The following is a 19,137-nucleotide window of genomic DNA, read 5'->3' on the forward strand; positions in this document are numbered from 1 at the left end:
TTTTCACCAGCTGCTTTTAGTATTTCACACCAGCAACAAAGGTCTGCTTCAGTTGCAGGTACACCCCACCATGTTAAGCCCATCTAGCCCGAAGGAGACAGCAATGGTTAGAGTTTCTTCCTGCAAGGCGTCGCGGTTTAGCCCCAGGCAGCAGCTCAGCACCACGCAGCCGCTCGCTCACTCCCCCTGCCCCGATGGGATGGGGGAGAGAATCGGAGGAGTAAGAGTGAGAAACACTCCTGGGCTGAGATAAGAACAGTTTAATAATTGAAATAAAGTAAAGTAGTAATGATAATAATAACAATATAATAATAATAATAGTAATAATAATATACAAAGCAAGTGATGCCCAATGCAATTGCTCACCACCCGCCAACTGATACCCAGCCAGTTCCCAGCAGTGATCGCTGCTCCCCGGCCAACCCCCCCAGTTTCTATACTGCCCATGACGCCGTATGGTATGGAATAGCCCTTGGGGCAGTTTGGATCAACTATTCTGGCTGTGCCCCCTCCCAGTTTCTTGTGCGCCTGGCAGAGCATGGGAAGCTGAAAAGTCCTTGACTAACATAAGCAGCACTGAGCAACAACTAAAACCATCAGTGCGTTATCAACATTCTTCTCCTACCAAATCCAAAACACAGCACTGTGCCTGCTCCTAGGAAGAAAATTAACTCTATCCCAGCCGAAACCAGGAAAGGTAGAAGTACAGCCCTCTGGGCAGGGAAGAGAAACCTAAGAGAAACCTACATACAGAGAAAGTAACTGAAGTAGTTTAGTAAACAGACTGTTTGTTTAAACAAGACTTTATTGAAGACATTTTAGAAGTTTATGTACAAAACAACATTCCCACCCCCGTATCAGGATGTTAGTCACCCGCTGGGAACAAAACAAGTGCCTGGTGTGCGCCATCAACCTGGGGACACTCAAGGGGTTGCTGAGGAATTTACAGAACTACCAAATTCACGTGGTTTAGAGTTGGACAATTTCAGCCTTGGCTCAGTTAGGACTGAAGGAAACTGAAGGACCTTTTCCAGAGGCGTCTCCCGCAGACTGAACATACAGCAGCCTGACAGCCTACACTGGCTTTACTCTGAGGTCAGGTCATTTACTTCTGCAGAGAGCGAGAGGCCCACTTTGGTTTTGGAAGTGAAGAGGAACCAGCCCCGGAATTTAACCTGCAGTTTTTAATCTATTTGAGATGGTTCCAGGAGATACCCATCACTAAGAGCACAGTAGTAGTTGCAGGAAGCATTAGAACAGAGCAGTAGCATACCAAGGAAAAGCGTCAGCCGCCTCGCTTTCCAAATACACCTAGAGACAGGCTGGATATCAGACTGGCTGTTTCAGCTAGCCTGTAAGAAAACCTAGAGACATGGACATTAGTGGCACAAGTTAAATAGTGACTGACAGGCTGTTTCTGTAGCATACTGTGCACTTCTACCACGGGAGAGTTTCCCCTTGCCAGTCCAGGAAGGAACCGTTTTCTTTTTCACCAAGACGGTCCAGAACGGAGAGAATACCTGGGATAGCCTCTTGCACCTGCATGGGAGCCTAGAGCAAATCAAGCTCAGATTATTACTGGGAATGTCCTACAGAAGAGAATCAAATGCATTTAAGGAGTTACTAGAATCAAGTGGGATGTATTTTCACATTTCACAGTGTGCCTCTGCAGCACCTGGAAGTGTGTACTGTACAGTGGGTTCTTGTTCAATGGTTGGGACAACAATACTTTCACATTTTCAGAGAGATGTCACTTACCATGTTTCCGCCCATATCTGTCTGAAGCCAGCCTGGATGCAAAGAAATACAGAGAATTCCATCCGATTTCAAGTCTGCAGCGAGACACCTGGTGATCATGTTCAGTGCAGTCTGCAAGAGTGGAAACCACTTATTAGTGTGCTGGTTTTACAAGCCTTGAGCAAGACCTTAAGCCAAGCTAATTGCCACCTCCCTTCCACTATGCTGTCTCCTGACAAATGAAGGGGCAGTAACAGTATCACAGTAACTTATCCAGACATTCTTCATTCTCAGATACCTGTTAAGCATTGTGAAAGCTCTATCACCATAAGCTCACTGCCCAAAGATGAAACTGAGTTATAATGGAAGAAAAAGTAGCATTTGAAACTCCTAAGGCGCTGTGGGGAAAATAATATTGACATAAGGACTCTGTTTTTCTGCAATAATCACTACACAAGCATTCATTTTTTTACTTCTGAACAGGGAAAACAAGCATATTAACAGCTTATGAGTAGGTGGTGTAGGAGAAACTGTCTGTCTAGTCTTGACTATTCGTACAAACTCAGTCTCTGGATGTGACAAAACTAAAAGCTCCACCTCTCACTAACTAGCATTACCATGTGCAGGTCAGCATACATTTTGTTGAGTTCCATGCCTGCTATCTTGCTTGGACTGGAGAGGAAGACAGCTAATAGGACACACACTTGATGGCATCAGTTCTTCCCTGAATGCCAAGTCCCTCTGAGATGGATCTGTATCAGAGTAGTGATGGAGCATTTGTGAGCCTGTTCTTAAGAAGCTGGCATGCTTGCTCCAGATGTACAGTTTTCACAGGTTCCATTTCCACCCACACGAAGAACAAGAACAGTCCCTGTGTCAGCCTATCCAAGGAAGTGCTGCACACCTCAGATCACCGTCTTAAGCTCAGAGTGGTCTTTAACTCACAGGCCTGCCCTCCCCCAGTGAGCACAGCCAGGGAAGCCTACAAACCTTTGCTATCCTGTAGGGGTAGACCTTGAGGAACATCTCATTTGCCTGGACGAGTTGCATGGAGGCAGCAAGAGAGGACATATTGATAATAGCAGCTCTATGGCAGCCCATTCCTGTGCTCAGCTGGGCTGCCTTCCTCAGAAGGGGTAGAAACGCCTGTGAAAACAAGAGTTTGTTTTCATTTGGTCAGCTTGCTCTTGGCCCGTTCAAGGCAAGCCAGACTCTCAGGTTCTGCTCTATGAAGAATTGCAGTACAACTCTGTGCCACCAGCACAGAATGGTGATGGCTCCCCAGACAAGCTGACCATAGGAAACCTTCCGATAACAGCCAGATGTAAGCAGCAAGGACCTTAACTTGTGCCACCTTCAGTCTCTTCTGCCCACCTCCTAGCCCAACCTGTCCACTGAAGTGACCTCATACCAGCTGGATTTAAGTAAAGAGAAAGGCCCTTGATAGAAAGGATCTCTTGCTGCTCTCTCGGCACGCAGTTTGATATCAGACCTGGATCTGTGCAGTTCCAAGGTGACAAATGCTTGGGTTACATGTCCAGCTCACTAGTGGAAAAGCTTCTTATAGTACCATAGATGAAGCACATTCCTCCCAATTCTTACCTTGGTGACCATCAGCTGGGCAACTGTATTGGTTTCATAAATGGTGAGCATTGTCTCTGCTGTGACTTCTTCCAAGGAAGCAAGCACATTGATGCCAGCATTGTTAATGAGGCAGTTCAGACCTTTGTCTCCCACAATTTCTTCCACTTCCTTGACTACTTTCTTGATGCTGTTTTCACAGACCACATCTGCACAGAGGAGCCAAGAATAGCCACAGTGAACAGTGAACTGTGTGGTTCAAATGCCATCTGTCCCTATACAACACATGCTAAGCCAAAGCTAAGGCATTAGCCTGAATGGGGACATTTAGGCAGCACACAGAGAGGACAACGCACGGAAGTCTTGACATAGATTATGTTTCCCCGGTGTTATCTTAAGATGAGGGTGACCGTTTTCAGCTGCTGGAGGTCATGTACAGCTACTGATCACCCGGGAGACCAGTTTCTTAAGATGCACTCACCTGACTTAGTTGAACATACTTCTGTATAAGCCCTTTACTCACCCAGCTGGAGGAGCTTGATATTGCTGTATTGCTTGCTAAGCTGCTGGAGTTCCTAGGAAGCAAAAATTATTTGTGTTACCTTTTTTTTTTATATATATATATCTCTATCTCCATGGCTATTACATAAAACAGTTTGAGATCTGTACTTCCAGACTTGTAATGGGCATTTATTTTCAGAATTGGATCAGAGGCAGTGATACTACTTTGTTTTCCAGCCTGCTGAGCCGCTTTCCTGAGAGCAAGATCAACTGCTCCAAGAAACTGGACTCTTCACCTGCTGAGTCAAGATACCAGAACGCTGGATTACAGAGTTAGTTCTCAGTGTGTACAACTCGAGGGTGTGTTTGCCGTGTAACCAAAGGTCTTTGATCAAGCAGCTACCGTTGCCAGTTCCACAGCAGAGTCAGTGCTCAGACTGCATTCCAAGCCAGTAATTCCCCACTTCTGTAAGAAGAGCGTAATTCTCCTGAAGCTCAGCTAGTGCTACACATCAGCTCAGGGCAACAGGAATGCTTAAGAAAAGCCATTTAGAATTACTGTTTGCAGGAAACGTTTCCTAGCAATTTTTCCACAGAAATTCTGTTTCCCGGCACTCTCATTAGCTTCAATTCTTGTAACTGAAAGTAAAGCACACGTGAAATTGTTTAACATACACAGCAACTGTCCACGAGAGTAATTCTCTCTCTGCTAGATAGCTATAAGTCAGTCATCTGTCTACTACCTCTCAGTAGAATGACTTGGAGAAAATTGGTATTATACTGGTGTTCCTGCTGGAGAAAGTGTGTCCAAATTGGATTTATATGCCAAGCTGGAATACTTAGATTTCTGTGCCATGTAGCCAAAGTGGGAAGTGTGGCCAAATGTAACAGATGGATTACATACTCCCAGCCATGTTTAGGAGACTGAGCAACCCTGGACAAACATTCCAGCTCAAGCAAATCCATTTCTTTAGGAGCCCTTTGGGAATAGGGGTCAAGAGAGCTGATTTTGAAAGAGTACTTCTTTGCCACTTGGAGACACTTAGGGACTCCATGTCCTCTGTCAAGCTAGATGCATTACATCTTTTATCTCAGTTCATACTCTGCAGGGTTCTCTCCAGGCTTGTTTAGAAAACGTCTTCTCCCATTGAGGAGAATCTACAACTGCAGTGAAGGCTCTTAAGGGGAGGGGGAAGGAAGGGGAACGTGTCAGAAGCACAAAACCAGAAGACATTCCTTCCCTTGGATAGGGCTTAACGGGGCACTTTTCAACAGATTAAAGGCCCAGAACACACTATCTTGTCTATTGATAGTCAGGCATGAAACACTTCTGCCATGTCAAGGCCTGCAATAATTACATGGCTTTGGGCTGTCCACTGAACCTTAGTTTGACAGTATCACTCACTTGATAATAAACTCCAGAAGTGCTCTGGCTTCTTGAGGTTTGTTCATTTATTTACAGTCAGATGGCTTTACTCTCTGACAGGAACAAGCTACTAACTTTTGCTAAAAGGCCAGAGATGTTTTGTGTAGTGATGGCAACTTCTGAAGTAAGCAATATGTTCAATTGAGAACTCCAAACACTGTAGCATTAAGCATTCTCCAGAACATAAACGGCACGAAATTACAATTGCTGCATGCAAATCAGGATTCAAATCCAATGGTTTTTCCATTTAGTTAATTAGTTAACAAGTGACTCCCACTTCAGTGGTTTAAGTTTCTCAGAAGCAGCTTCCAGGCATAAAGCTTAGACAGCTGTGGTCTTCAAGAATGCTACTCCACCTGACATAAACATAAGCTGAAAAATCCAGTTAGGAAACATAGAAGTTGCAGAAAAGCCTATTCTTTTCCCTGCTGTGACTAGAAGGAACATGCGGAAAGGCGGACCGAGACAAGTTCATGGCAGTGCGATCAGATGCAGCCATTTCAAGCCACCAGCCATGTGTGCTGCTTCTCCTCTTCCCCCACCCCAAACAGTTTTGATCAAAGAGATCAAAAGCCTCCTGTGTCCAGAGAACCCCGAAAATATTACTGTAATGCATGCATATACTAGTTATTGACTCTGCACTGAAGGGATAAGCTTTCCTGAAACTCACCGTGGTCATCTGTCAAATGCCTTGTTCTCCCCCCATTAAAACCAAACCAAACCCAACCCACCCCACCAAAACAAACAAAACAAAGCCCCATAACAAAGAAAAACCAAACCTACACCGCTAAAGTTGTCTGCAAGGGTTTTTTTTTTCAGCAGGCTTGCGCTCACTTTTTTTACGCCACCGTGCTAGTGCAGGGGCACTGCACCCAGGACAACGGGTTAAATCCCTGGGAAGACGAGGTCTCGGAGCACAGCCTACCAGAGCCAGTGCAGCCCACGATGGCAATGCATACCTAAGAATAAGTGAGCTCACTGGTACTGCTCGTTGACGAGCAGCTCGTATTTTCATGTCAGTTTATGCAGTTGCATTTAAAGACAGTAGGTACAGCCAACATAAGCCAGGCTAAGTCATTTTGAGTTAGTGTACTGTGATAGCCGATTTAAAACCAAACAAGACAAACAAACAAAACCAACAAACCCCACAACACAACCCCCTAATACTGTGTTTAGCATAGTAGTTCTAGAAGTGCTCCGCACCTGAATAGTTACCCCTGAGAATCAACTCCTAGGGATTCCAAGAAAAATTTAAACTCCGATTAGCATCTGTTGTTTCCTACTTGCTGATTTTAATTACGATTAACAAAGAGTCATCCTACTCCAATTTAAACAAGATCCTCTGGAACTCAAGGCTCCAGATACAGATTCATCAGTACGCAGGATATTTATTGCTAGATTTCAACCAGGAATGTTATGTCGTCTTTGTCATTTAGCAAGATTTACTTTGCCTTCTTTATGAAAGCATTATTCACTTCCGTCACAACTCTTGGAAAGGACCTGGCCACATTACGCCAGTCGGAAGCAATCAAGCCAAACTAGCACAGCTTGTAGCAGCTTTGTCAGGCAAAGGGTACATGGGCATCCTTTCACATCATCCTGCCTGCACTCAGGACAAAGTCAAAGATGCATTTGCCCGTGTCTCTGAGACAGGTATTCAGTATCACAGCGTACAGCCAGCTTACTGTGTGATCAGTTAATAGCTTACAACAAGCTGCTGCAGACTGCCCCAAATCCACAGTCCTCTCTGACTCAAGAAGAGCCAGACCTTAATGCTGTTGGAAATGCAAAACACTCCCAGGAAAAAGAAAAAAAAAAAACCACACAACACTGCCATAACCCAAAATTAGGAAGACTTCAAGAATGCCCCCTCTGCCTGATACAACACATCTATCTTGCTGGAGCACTGCTCTGGAGATCGTTCAGCTGCTCTTCCCAATAGCAGACCACATGGCTAAAATATGTAGCAAAGAAACAACAAAAACAAAACCTGACAGAGACAGTGTGCAGAAGCACTTCAGCGAGAGCTCTGTGTCTGACAAGGGAACAGACATGGACTGTTAGTAACACTATCTCCTACTTCAGAGGAAGGGAAACAGCGCATTAAGCCCTGGAAGCTTTCCAGAGCCCGGTAGAGGACTCCTGAGCAGCGAGGAAGTGAATGCTTTCTTGTTCACCTGGGAACGCCCGTGGGCTTGTGGGGAGAGCGGGAGGAACAAGAGATGCTCCTGTCCGGCGGTCCCACGCTCAGCTCTCGGCGCAGCCCGGCAGAGCCAGGCTGAGCACCGGCAGCACCGCGAACGGGTCCACGCCATGGCCACCAAGATCCCTTCAGCTGCCGCGCTTCCCCGGAAAGCCGTCTCCTCCTTCCACACTTCAGCAAGTCAGAGGGGGGACTACAGGGGCTACACCATCATTAGGTGCAGTCGTAGACTTCAGGTCAGAGTTTTTTCCCCTTTATGGGGAAGCAGGGTGGGGGAAGAAAAAGCAAGAACGAGAAGCAGGAGGAGGGGAGAATTACAGATGTGTCCGTGCGCCCGTGCAGGCTGCATAATAACTGCACTGTGGTTTCGTCCATCTGGAGTGCAAAGACAGGACATCAGGATTATTTTGCAAGAGATTCGTAGCTGCTCCCGCTCTCAGGGCTGGAGCAGCCCAAGTAAAGACGGATCAGAATCCAAGTGTGGCTGAAGGAGCCTAGTATGGTACTTTTCAAGGAGGGGCGGCGGTTATCTAGATGCGCCTGCAGGCCTGCTGCATGTTATCCTGTGATCTAAAGCCCATTTGTTAAGCAAATGTTCTGTGGAGGCCACCTAGGAGCTATTCAGCACAAGAATTCGAGTTATTACAACTTCTGCCAGCACAGACTCACATGCAAAAGCTTGCAGATGTTCAGCATTGTCCCAGGGTTAGCAAGTTACAGCAGACGTGCTGCTTTCTGTAGTTAAGCAGAGGAAAGCAAAGTCAGACTCTTCTCCGGCATCTCTTTTTAGTCAGGTCCTTTCGAGCCTTTTGTCTGTCCACCGTTTGGAGGACTCCAAAGTACGCAGCCATCTGTGTAACAGCATACGCTCTGCCGACAGATTGTCTGGGTAATTCTCAGCTACCGGGGAATCGCTGCTGACTATTGTCCCCAAGACGCGCGCTGGATTTGCCAGTAGCTAAGCATATTTAAATCACTTTTCCTCTAAAAACTGGAAGATGATTTTTAAAAGGCTTTTCATTTAAGCTCTTCCCACCCTTTTTCCCCACCCTGCATTCTGCAACAGGAAAATGCTACTCTACCAAACCAGATGAGAGCAGAATTTAAGAGAACCGTCCAAAGTTGCTGTTCTCCAAGTTCATCCTCTAATCCAGGAGAGAAGCGGGGCGCAGTGCACTCATAGTAAGCAGGATCTTTCATATGATCTCTTACCACAAAGCAAAGTGGGAGGAAACAAAACTAGACTGCTTGAATCACTGTCAAAAGACAAAGCAAGCACTGACAGCTCAGGTGTGCAGAGAAAGAACAAGTCGCTCGACTTTACAGCCCGGTCCGCGTGGTCAACAAACAGGTCTTAGATGGGCAAAGCCCATTTCGTGTGCACTAAGACAAGTCTGCAGCGCCAGCCTCCGAGTGCAGGAACCTGAACTCTGGATTTTCAAGATTTGACTGGGAAGTCAGCGAAGGCAAAGTTTTCTCTCTGGGAAAGAAAAGAAAAAAAAAAAGAAAATCACTGAACCTTTGCCTTTCCTTAGCTTACCACACTCAAGCAACACCATCAAATCGGATCCAAGCTTCGAGACAGTTGCGTAACGTGCTAAGACTCCCATTGCTGGAGGCTCGAGCGCGTCGGTGCTTGCCCTCTGCCAGCCAGGCCTAGCGGCATGGGGGGAAACACACCTCAGAAGGTCAGGAGGCTTTGTGCCAACCTCATGCATTGCAGATGGGGCAGATAATACTAGCGAGACTACTACAGTTCCTTCAGTAAAGATTTCCCTTCCTTGTGGAGTTTCCAAACCCATCTGTGAGAAATATGCTTTCAGCTGCCTGCAGAGGTTTCTATTGATGTACTGCCAAAGCACAGCACATGGCCTAGAGGTCCTTACAAAGAACAAAAAACCCACCCTGATCCACCAAGGACAAACCTTGTGTGTGTGTCCCCAAAAAAAAGCTTGGGATGCACCCCGTGTAGGCTGCAGAATCCCCACTCGGGGGTACTGAACGCGGCTCTTGGCCAGCTTCCTGCCTGCACGCGGCACGGCGGCCAGCAGCCCGTTCAGCGTTCCACCGCTGCAAGCCAGGAGCGACCCGGGCTCTTCCGAGGCACACTGCGCTATCTGAAGGCTGTGTCATCCTCTTCCGCAGGTTTACTAGCCTTTTTGCTCGAGATTTTTAAGTACTGGCAACGCGAAAAACCTCACGAGTTGTGTTAAGGTACGTCCGTGTAATGTTTCCTGGGAAGCTCCTCCTATTGAAGGAACCATTTCATTCTCCATGTAATTGATCCAAGACCATTATAATGAGAAATCAGTGCTAAGCACAAGGGTGAAAAAGAGAGCCTCCCTCAGCACCAGCTAAAGCAGCTTTAGAACAAACAACTAAGCGGGGAGATTTCTATCTAACACCGGGTCATATGTCTCTGCTGGTTTCCCATACCACTACTGCACCACGCTGTTGTGCAATCACTAATAGGAAATACATCTGGGACAAATGCCAGATCTTGTAACAGGAGTTAAAAGGGAACAGAATGGTAGCGAATACCTGTTCGGGAGCTCATGCAGTGCAGAAGGGGGGCTGAGGGGGGAAGCTGCAGGAACCAGTGGCTCTGAAAGGCAGCCTGTGCGCCAGAGTTCAGCCTTGCTGCTCTGTTTCTCAGCAATTCGATTCAGAAATATCCTAAATGTGCCTTTGTGCTGGAGAGATTTTTTTTGACAGCAAGAAACAAAATTAAGACCTTTTCCTTCAGTTCCGTAAGTACCTGTAGAGCAGCACAGGGCTACCGCAGGACCGAGCGGTCAGACTGCAGTTGTTACCTGACCAGCCTTGAACGGGGAGCCTCAGCACCTTCTTTTAAAGTTTGTGCGTAGCTAAGCCGTGAACAAAGTTGCTGCATTTTGTTTATTGCTAGCATGGTGTGATCACAGTTTGCACTGAAAAGAGTAAAATCCACCAGAAAGGAACAGACATAAAAGCTCTCTTTACCTCTGCACGTGCCAGGGAATTTGCCTTTCGTTACGGCAGCCTTGTGCCATGCTTGAAATAGGGGACATGCAGAAGGAGGGCTTTTGGTATCAATTCTACCAAACACCCGTGGTGATACACGGGGGTTTGAGACAGTCACAGAGTTGAGCGCTCAGATTCTTGCAGCTCCGGAGCACTGGAATTCTCCTAGGAAAGAAAGAGGGTGATACCTGCGTGTATTGCTGTGCTGCCCTGGCAGCGTTCTGCCTTCCTGAGGAGAGCCAAGATCAGGCTAGAGATGCAACGGAGGATGCTACTGGCCACAAAGTGAGCAGACTGATAAATGGCAGAGGTCAGTTTGCCTCCCGAAGGTTCGGGGAGTACCTTCAGTTTGTCCGATGGTCATTTATAACAGTCTAGGGATGGGGAGTCCAAACCCATTGCTGCGATGCTGTAGCAGTGGGAATGCTGGCTGAAAGGGGACAGGGCCGCAAGTGAATTCACCAGCAACATCTAACAAAAGCTATGTTTTCAGCAGAAGGCCCCGGTCCCTACCCAGCCGAGAAGGGCACCGAGAGGAGCGTTTAATTCGGCATTCATTTGGTCCTTCTCACTTCTTGGAAGTCCAGTGGAGAAAGGGAAGAGGCAGACGGGGCACAGCTCCAACTGGGGACACAGCCACGCCATGCAGAAGAGACAAGGGAAGCTGTAACGGGCTTCCCTGGGAAGGCTTCTAGGGGACAGACTGCCCCTGCAGAGCTCAGGCCCTGCAGAACCGGAGAAGGCACGGACAGAACGCACGGATCTGCAGCTGCAAAGCCGGCGAGAAGCTCGGGGACGGGAGGCAGCGGCGCTTGAGATGCTGCAGCTGCCCAGCCCGGCTGCCCCGCGGGGACCGGGGGCCGCAGCGTCCCCAGCTCGGCTCTGCTCCTCCTGGGAACGCACAGGAGTACCCGAGCAGCGATATCCCGGGCTCACCTCACCTCCAGCCTCCGAGACTTTTCACAGCACTGGCTCTACCCGAGCCAGCAGGCTCAGCCCCTGCCCGGTTCCCATCCCAGCCCGGGCACTTGCTGCTGGGCCACCAGCGCTGCGCTTCCAGCAACCCCTGCCCCTGCCCCTGCCCCTGCCCCTGGGCTGCCCCTGCCCCTGCCCCAGCGCCTTCCCCTGCCCCAGCGCCTTCCCCTGCCCCAGCGCCTTCCCCTGCCCCTGCCCCTAGGCTGCCCCTGCCCCTGGGCTGCCCCTGCCCCTGGGCTGCCCCTGCCCCTGGGCTGCCCCTGAGCCTTCCCCTGCCCCTGCCCCCGGGCTGCCCCTGCGCCTTCCCCTGCCCCAGCGCCTTCCCCTGCCCCTGCCCCTGCGCCTTCCCCTGCACTTTCCCCTGCCCCTGTGCCTTCCCCAGCCCCTGCCCCTGCCCCCGGGCTGCCCCTGCCCCTGCCCCTGCCCCAGCGCCTTCCCCTGCACTTTCCCCTGCCCCCGGGCTGCCCCTGCCCCTGCCCCCGGGCTGCCCCTGCCCCTGCCCCAGCGCCTTCCCCTGCCCCTGCCCCTGCCCCTGCCCCCGGGCTGCCCCTGCCCCCGGGCTGCCCCCACCTGGCCGCTGCCCGGCCGGGGCCCTCTCCGGGGCTGCGTGCGGCGGGCGCAAGGGCAGGGGGAGCTCCGCAGCCCAGCCCAGCCCAGCCCAGCCCTGCCCTGCCCGCACCGGGGGGCTGGGGGGGCCCGGAGGCGCGGAGCTGGCAGCATCCCCTCCCGGGGAGCCCCCCCGGTGCCCCCGCCCCGGTTACCTGCGCCTTCTCGGGGTACCGGCAGGTCGCGAAAACGAAATCCGGGGAGGGGCTGGAGGCTGCGAGCCCCCGCACCAGCCCCAGCCCGATGCCCCGGCTGCAGCCGGTGATGAGCACGGAGCGGCAGCGCGGCTGGGCCATGCTGGCCCGGTTCGGCCCGGCTCCCCTCGGCTCCGCTCCCCTCGGCCCGGCTCCCCTCGGCCCGGCTCCCCTCGGCCCGGCTCCCCTCGGCTCCGCTCCCCTCGCTCCGCTCCCGCCGCGGCCGCACGCGGCTCAACCTGCGCGGCGTGGAGCCGGCACCGCCGCCCCGATCCCGATCCCGATCCCGATCCCGCCCCCGCCGCCCCGCCCGGCCCGGCCCGGCCCGGCGCCTCCCCCGCTGCCTCCGGCCGCAGCAAAGGCCCCCGGCCCCCGGGGCTCCGCTCCCGCCTTCCCGGGGGGCCCGGGGCGGGGGGGGGGGGGCGGCTGCGGCCGGGGGCGGCGGCCCTGGAGGGGGGCCGGGGAGAGGGGGCGGCTCCCCCGGGTTTTGGGCCCACGGCAGCGTCCCGGGGGCCCGCGGCCGCGCTGGCAGCCCCCGGCAGCTTGGGACGTTCGCCCGAATTTTCATCCGCAGGGCCCTGGCTCGCGGAAGAGAAGAGCCCGCTCCGAAAATGCTTGGCAGAGAAATCCACTCTGCCCCCTCCCACGGAGATCCCAGCCCAAATGCCCCTGCAGTGCCCAAATGCCCCTGCAGTGCCCAAATCAATGCCCCGTGCAGTTGCCCAAATGCCCCGTGCAGTGCCCAAATCCCTGTGCAGTGCCCAAATCAATGCCCCGTGCAGTGCCCAAATGCCCTGTGCAGTGCCCAAATCAATGCCCCGTGCAGTGCCCAAATGCCCCATGCAGTGCCCAAATACCCTGTGCAGTGCCCAAATGCCCCGTGCAGTGCCCAAATCAATGCCCCGTGCAGTGCCCAAATCAATGCCCCGTGCAGTGCCCAAATGCCCCGTGCAGTGCCCAAATCAATGCCCCGTGCAGTGCCCAAATGCCCTGCGCAGTGCCCAAATCAATGCCCCGTGCAGTGCCCAAATCAATGCCCCGTGCAGTGCCCAAATGCCCCGTACAGTGCCCAAATCAATGCCCCGTGCAGTGCCCAAATCAATGCCCTGTGCAGTTGCCCAAATGCCCTGTGCAGGGCCCAAATGAATGCCCTGTGCAGTTGCCCAAATGCCCTGCGCAGTGCCCAAATGCCCCGTGCAGTGCCCAAATCAATGCCCCGTGCAGTGCCCAAATGCCCCGTGCAGTGCCCAAATCAATGCCCTGTGCAGTGCCCAAATCAATGCCCCGTGCAGTGCCCAAATGCCCTCCGCAGTGCCCAAATGCCCCATGCAGTGCCCAAATAAATGCCCTGTGCAGTTGCCCAAATGCCCTGTGCAGTGCCCAAATGAATGCCCTGTGCAGTTGCCCAAATGCCCTGTGCAGTGCCCAAATGAATGCCCTGTGCAGTTGCCCAATTGCCCTGTGCAGTGCCCAAATGCCCCGTGCAGTGCCCAAATGAATGCCCTGTGCAGTTGCCCAAATGCCCTGTGCAGTGCCCAAATGCCCCGTGCAGTGCCCAAATCAATGCCCTGTGCAGTTGCCCAAATGCCCTGTGCAGTTGCCCAAATGCCCTGTGCAGTGCCCAAATGCCCCGTGCAGTGCCCAAATAAATGCCCTGTGCAGTGCCCAAATGCCCCGTGCAGTGCCCAAATGCCCTGTGCAGTTGCCCAAATGCCCCGTGCAGTGCCCAAATAAATGCCCTGTGCAGTTGCCCAAATGCCCTGTGCAGTGCCCAAATGCCCTGCTCCACGAGCTTCTGCGGAGCAGAACCCGCTTTGCCGTAGCTCGATGGACTGCCCCGGGCATGGCTGCGCTTCTGCTGGGCATCGCCCGACCGCTCTGGGAGAAACAACCTTTGTTCCTAAGACTGACGTAAACGGGCCACGCTGAAATCGCTGCCCCAAGCATCTGGGAATGGGTAGAACAAAGATCTAAGTTCTCTACCGGGGCCATGAAGCAGGGGCAGGAACTGAACCCCAGTTCTGGACTCCCTAGGTTGCTGCCAGAGGCACAGCTCGAGGTGCCTGTTTGGGCTGGTAGGAGCATTAACCCTTCCTTCGGCACCGGGGTGACGTCTCCCTGGAAATCGCTACAGGCTTCCTCGCTTTAGCGAGTCCTCACACGCGCGACCCACAGCGCGCATGCACGCTTGCCCAGATAAATAGTCTATTATTGATCTGCGCACACTCACGCATATAAATCAGTATATATATAGGTATAAAGGCTTCAATTACATCTGTTAGTACTAGACTGGTCTTTATTTTCTCTTATTAAAAGATCAGTGAGTTTTTAAAACATTAACTTCGTCCTGATACAGGTCAAGAATATCCTCTCCCCTTGTACTTGGGAAACTAAAGCACAAAGAGATTGGGTAATTTGTTCAAATTCTGTGGAAAAGCCCAAGACATCTGATGAGGCTGCCCCGTTTCCCTTTTGTTGGTTTCTTATTTCTAAGCAACTGCAGTAGCTTCAAATCATGTGCGGGATCTGTGTACCTGAAAACGCCTGTTACTGCTGGAGAGCCCAACAGCGGGTTTGACATTCACGTGTCACGCTCCTGGGCTGAGGTGAAGATTACAAGGCGCTTCCAGTCCTTTCTCGCATCTCAGGCCCTTGGAGACAAAAAGTGTCGACTGCAAGCAAAGCTGACCAGTGACAGGGCTTCGGCTCGGTGTTTTTGTTTTTTCTCTTTGCGTAGAAAGTCCCGACTATGATGCTTGTTTCTGGTGTACCAAGGCTGGACGCACGGAACAGCCCTCAGCCTGCTCTCTGCCTTCAGCAAGTCGAGTCCCGGGCGCTCGCCGAGCCAAACCATGCAGTAGGTTCTTAACATCAAGCAGGAAACCGAGTCCAAGGTTTAGCAGAATCAAAGTGTTTGCCCATTGCAAGAGCTGTAAATACAAAGTATGCCGTGTTTGTGTGTTACATTGCCTTTCTATGGCATCATAAACACACGCAGCACTCTGCAAACAAACCGTAAGTGCAATTTCCGTCACAAATTGCCCCTTTCCCTGGTAGGTCTGAAAATATGTAACAGAGGTGGGAAGCGTAGCTAGCTCCGCTTCACTGCCGGGGAGCAGAGGTGAGATGATTTATCCTGAGGCCGCCGAGCCACAGGTCAGGGGACAGCACCCAGCTGTTGCACCCGACCCGACGGATGACTCGCACCAAAAGAGAAACGGCGACCTTGGTTTTCAGATAGTTCCTTGCTCCTCTGTAGTTACAGACAAGCAGCCAGGCCTTTGTGTGAAAGTCGTCCCAGCCTCATTCACTCCCACGCAGGGTCACCCATATAAATCAGCCGGAAACCAGGACCGTTGCCTCCACACTGGGCTCAACCCAATTTGCTGCAGATTTTCAGGTTTGCCGTGCATTACTGGGGCTGTGGCGAGCGCCCATAAATACGTTCTTTCCTTGCGACAAACGTGAGATAGCATAGGTTGGTAGGGACACCTCTCGTTTAAGCTGCCGCGTTTCACATCGCATCCGTAACGAGCGGGGAGCACGCACGGGGCCAGACGATGAGCGTGAACTGGCTGGTTGAACGTGCTGCCTGGGAAGGACTCGCACCGTGCGCGCTGCCCCTTTCCCCGCTGTGGGTGCGAGAAGCTGCACTGTGCAACACCTGAAAGGAACGGGCATTGAAGGGGAGAGCCTGGACTTGGGGGTGCTACGCTTCGGGCCCGCAAAGGGAAGGCAGGAGTCTGTTGCCGGTGTTCTAACGCCAAGGAGTGCCGTTACAGCGACAGGGAAGGCAGACGGCAGAAAGATTTCTTCTGCTTTGAACAGGCTTTGTATCAGGTCTCTGGGGACTGCTGAAGAGATGTTGAAAATGCCATTGCCTTTCACTGCGGTCTCCCTGACTTATGCCCATGGGAATTAGGGACGAGAAATTTAGGATGAGAGGAAATGGGCTTAGGACGAGAGGAAATGGGCTCAAGCTGCATCAGGGGAGGTTTAGGTTGGAAATTAGGAAAAATTTCATCATGGAAAGGGTGGTCAAGCATTGGAACAGGCTGCCCAGAGAGGTGGTGGAGTCCCCATCCCTGGAAGCGTTCAAAAAACGGGCAGAGGTGGCACTTGGGGACATGGTTTAGTCTAGTCTACCCTTGACTGGTTTAGTGTGGACTTGGTAGTGTAGGTTAATGGTTGGACTGGATGATCTTAAAGGGCTTTTCCAACCTAAACGATTCTATGATTCTATGAAATATTCTCCCTGTCCTTTGAAGCTGGGGTAGCTACATTGGTTTTGAAGTCCCGTTGCCGCCTTCCGGCCGTTAGCGCGGGGGGCACCGTGGGTGCAGGTGCCAGCTATGGCTTGCGAGGCGCAGGTGGCCCGGTCCGTGTCCTGGGCCCTAGCAAGGCTCAGATGCGCAGCTGGGCTGTAGAAAGTGACACCTCGACTCCCGGCTGGACAACAGCTTCCTTTGTCGACTTGGGCAAGCGAGCAAGGATTCTCTTGGATTCTCTGCCTGGATTCGGTACGTTGTTTAGGCAGCTGCTGTTCCTGTGTAGTTCTGAGACAGACAGACCTGTCCACAGCAGGGTTTGGAGGAGTCTGACTGAAATTTGAATACCTGTCTTTACCCATCAGCTATGCGGGAAAGAGGGAATTCTCCAGCTTTGGTATCGAAGTTCCCAGGCAGCATGAATACCCCTCTCAGTATTTCTATGTCATGTCCTCTACTTGGCTCCATGGCGTTGTTTTCGTAAGGAAAAGCTCTAAAGACTGAAGGGAACTCACACATCACGAACGGCTCAGCTGTGCGTGATACTGCACAACAGGATCCTTGGGAAGGGCCTCCAACCCCTCCATCCTCCCAGGGCTCAGCGGTTTTGGAAATAGCGTTGCCCGAGGGGCCGGTTATCCCGACGGATGGGCGGTACTCACACACCCAAGCTCAGCTCAGCCTTGCGGAGAGGCCGGTTTCATGCATGGAGGTTTGGAACAAATACACGCTCAGCCATACCTCGGTTGCCGGTGCTCACACACGTACGCAGAAATCAATGGCTACTATCGAGGGGTTCCACAGCATCAAAACAATCAAATAAACGGCCGATTATTGCTCTGCCATATGTAAAAAAGGATGCATGGATCCGTCACCCCTTATTTAAAGTGGATCCGCTGAATTAGACTCCACTGTCCCCTAAAGCCAGCGGGAAAAGCTCATCTTTGTGCAAGCGTCGGATGTGGCAACAAGCCAGCAGCTAAGCTTGCCCTGTATACTGATACCTGCGGTTTTCTCCTGTCTTCCAAATAAAGCCCCGTTCCAGAAATCTCTCTCCATCTCACAAGCGCTAGCCCTCTTTTAATTTCCGAGCGGTTTAATCAATTACCTTCCTTCCCATGTGTACCGCGTTAAGTTCGGAACAATCCTCGTTGTGCATTACAAACAGTAGTTTGTTGGTTTTGGAGAATTTTCAAAAAACGCCTGTCAGGCATTAAGACTGCTTCGTCTACCCATGTGCTTGTAACTTATTCAGTCCTTGCTGTCAGCGCACGAGCGCTGGTGCTGCCAGGCGCAGCCGGAATTCTGCGCACGTGCGCGAAGCCCACGGCGGCCGTACCGGGATCGGCAGCGGCGGGCTGGCACGCCAGCGCTAGAAAGCCGGCGGCACCTTTGCGCAGCGCGGGAGGGCTACGGTCAGGGCCGACGCAATCACAGCACGGCTTTGCTGACCTGAGACCTTGGAGATGCCCGTGCAATTCACGCTCTGCTCGGTGCTGCACTTGCAATCCACCGTGGTTGTTGCTGACGGCAGATGAAATCCAGCACTGTCACTTTTTTACTATTTCACTGCTGTTTGCTTTCAGTTTCTCAGGTCTTCCCTACCGCGTTCCTCCTCCAGCCTGGGTCCTGCCGGTGGCAGCACCTCTTTGCTGAGCCTTTTGGAGCATTCTTGCGCTGACCGGTAGAACAAAAAGGGTCAAAACCCGCTGAAGTCAAGGGGAGTTTTGTCACTGCCAGAACGCAGCTAGGACTTCACGCACAGGGTGCTTCTCTCTTGTCGGGAATTCGGAGTAGTTCTCAAAGGGGAAGCAGCAGTCTAACTAGAGGAAGATGTTTTTCTCAGGAAATAAAGCTGATACTGAAAATCCCTGCTGTTGTCTAGGTCCACAAGGCACAGAACTGACCTGTACGGAATTCTATGTAATGCTTTTCAAAGCTCCAAGGTTTTCCAAAAAAAAAAAAAAAAAAAAAAAAAGCAAAAAAAAAAAAGCTCTTATTCTGCTTTCATAGATGGGGAAACTGGGAGAGGGTCCAGTCATATAGCCCAAGGTCACCCAGAGCTGGTGACAGGCTCCCCTGGGCAAGCAAGGGCGCGTCCCATCCCGTTTTTTGTGAGTAATAAGAGGCCAACATCCAAGTTACACGACATAGCCAGGCACTTAGAAGAGAAACATTGCCCTGAGCTCCTTGCTGTGCTGGAGACGGCAACCAACCACCCGGTCGGGTGTCTGAGGATTCTCTTCCACCAACAGATGAACTGCATCCCAAGCGAATCCGGCCAGCCCTGCTCACGTCTTCTCACCTCAGCCCTCATCATCTCCTTTCCAGCTCCTACCGCTCTGTTTGCCACAGCTCGTAACCACGTTCTGCGGACTAGAAGCGAGTTCCTCCAGGCCTGCTTTTGTCTAACTCTCGAAGTCAAGTCCAGATTTCAGCACGCTGTTAACCACAGTCTAATAAGGCAAATTTTTATGCTGTTTGGCTCAACCCAAGTCGAGTTGGATACACCAGAGGTAGAATTGCTTTGCTTCGTAATTTCTCACTCACATTTAAAGACAATAAAAACAAGGGTTGCCTGGCAACCCTTGGAGAGAAGTTACCTGGCAGGACAACCGGAGAAAATTCCTTTTATTTTGCATG

General features: G+C 51.7%; 1 protein-coding gene across 1 annotated transcript; it reads right to left on the bottom strand.

Moving 5' to 3' along the window:
* Positions 1-1,437: 1,437 nt before the first annotated feature.
* On the bottom strand, positions 1,438-12,328 carry LOC104027217 (C-signal). Its single transcript, XM_075721533.1, has 6 exons — positions 12,188-12,328; positions 3,842-3,893; positions 3,340-3,527; positions 2,728-2,883; positions 1,759-1,869; positions 1,438-1,551 (listed from the first exon to the last, which is right to left on the bottom strand). Exons 1-6 carry the CDS (start codon positions 12,326-12,328, stop codon positions 1,438-1,440), a joined length of 762 nt encoding a protein of 253 aa, XP_075577648.1.
* Positions 12,329-19,137: the final 6,809 nt, after the last annotated feature.

This window comes from Pelecanus crispus, chromosome 15 (assembly GCF_030463565.1).
Source record: "Pelecanus crispus isolate bPelCri1 chromosome 15, bPelCri1.pri, whole genome shotgun sequence".
Classification (NCBI taxonomy): domain Eukaryota; kingdom Metazoa; phylum Chordata; class Aves; order Pelecaniformes; family Pelecanidae; genus Pelecanus; species Pelecanus crispus.

Coding starts and splice junctions, on each gene's coding strand:
- LOC104027217 (XM_075721533.1), bottom strand. CDS start 12,328: ATGGCCCAGCCGCGCTGCCGCTCCGTGCTCATCACCGGCTGCAGCCGG. Junction 3,894..12,187: donor GGTACCCCGAGAAGGCGCAG/GTAACCGGGGCG, acceptor TTTGCTTCCTAG/GAACTCCAGCAGCTTAGCAA. Junction 2,884..3,339: donor CCCAGCTGATGGTCACCAAG/GTAAGAATTGGG, acceptor TTGTTTTCACAG/GCGTTTCTACCCCTTCTGAG.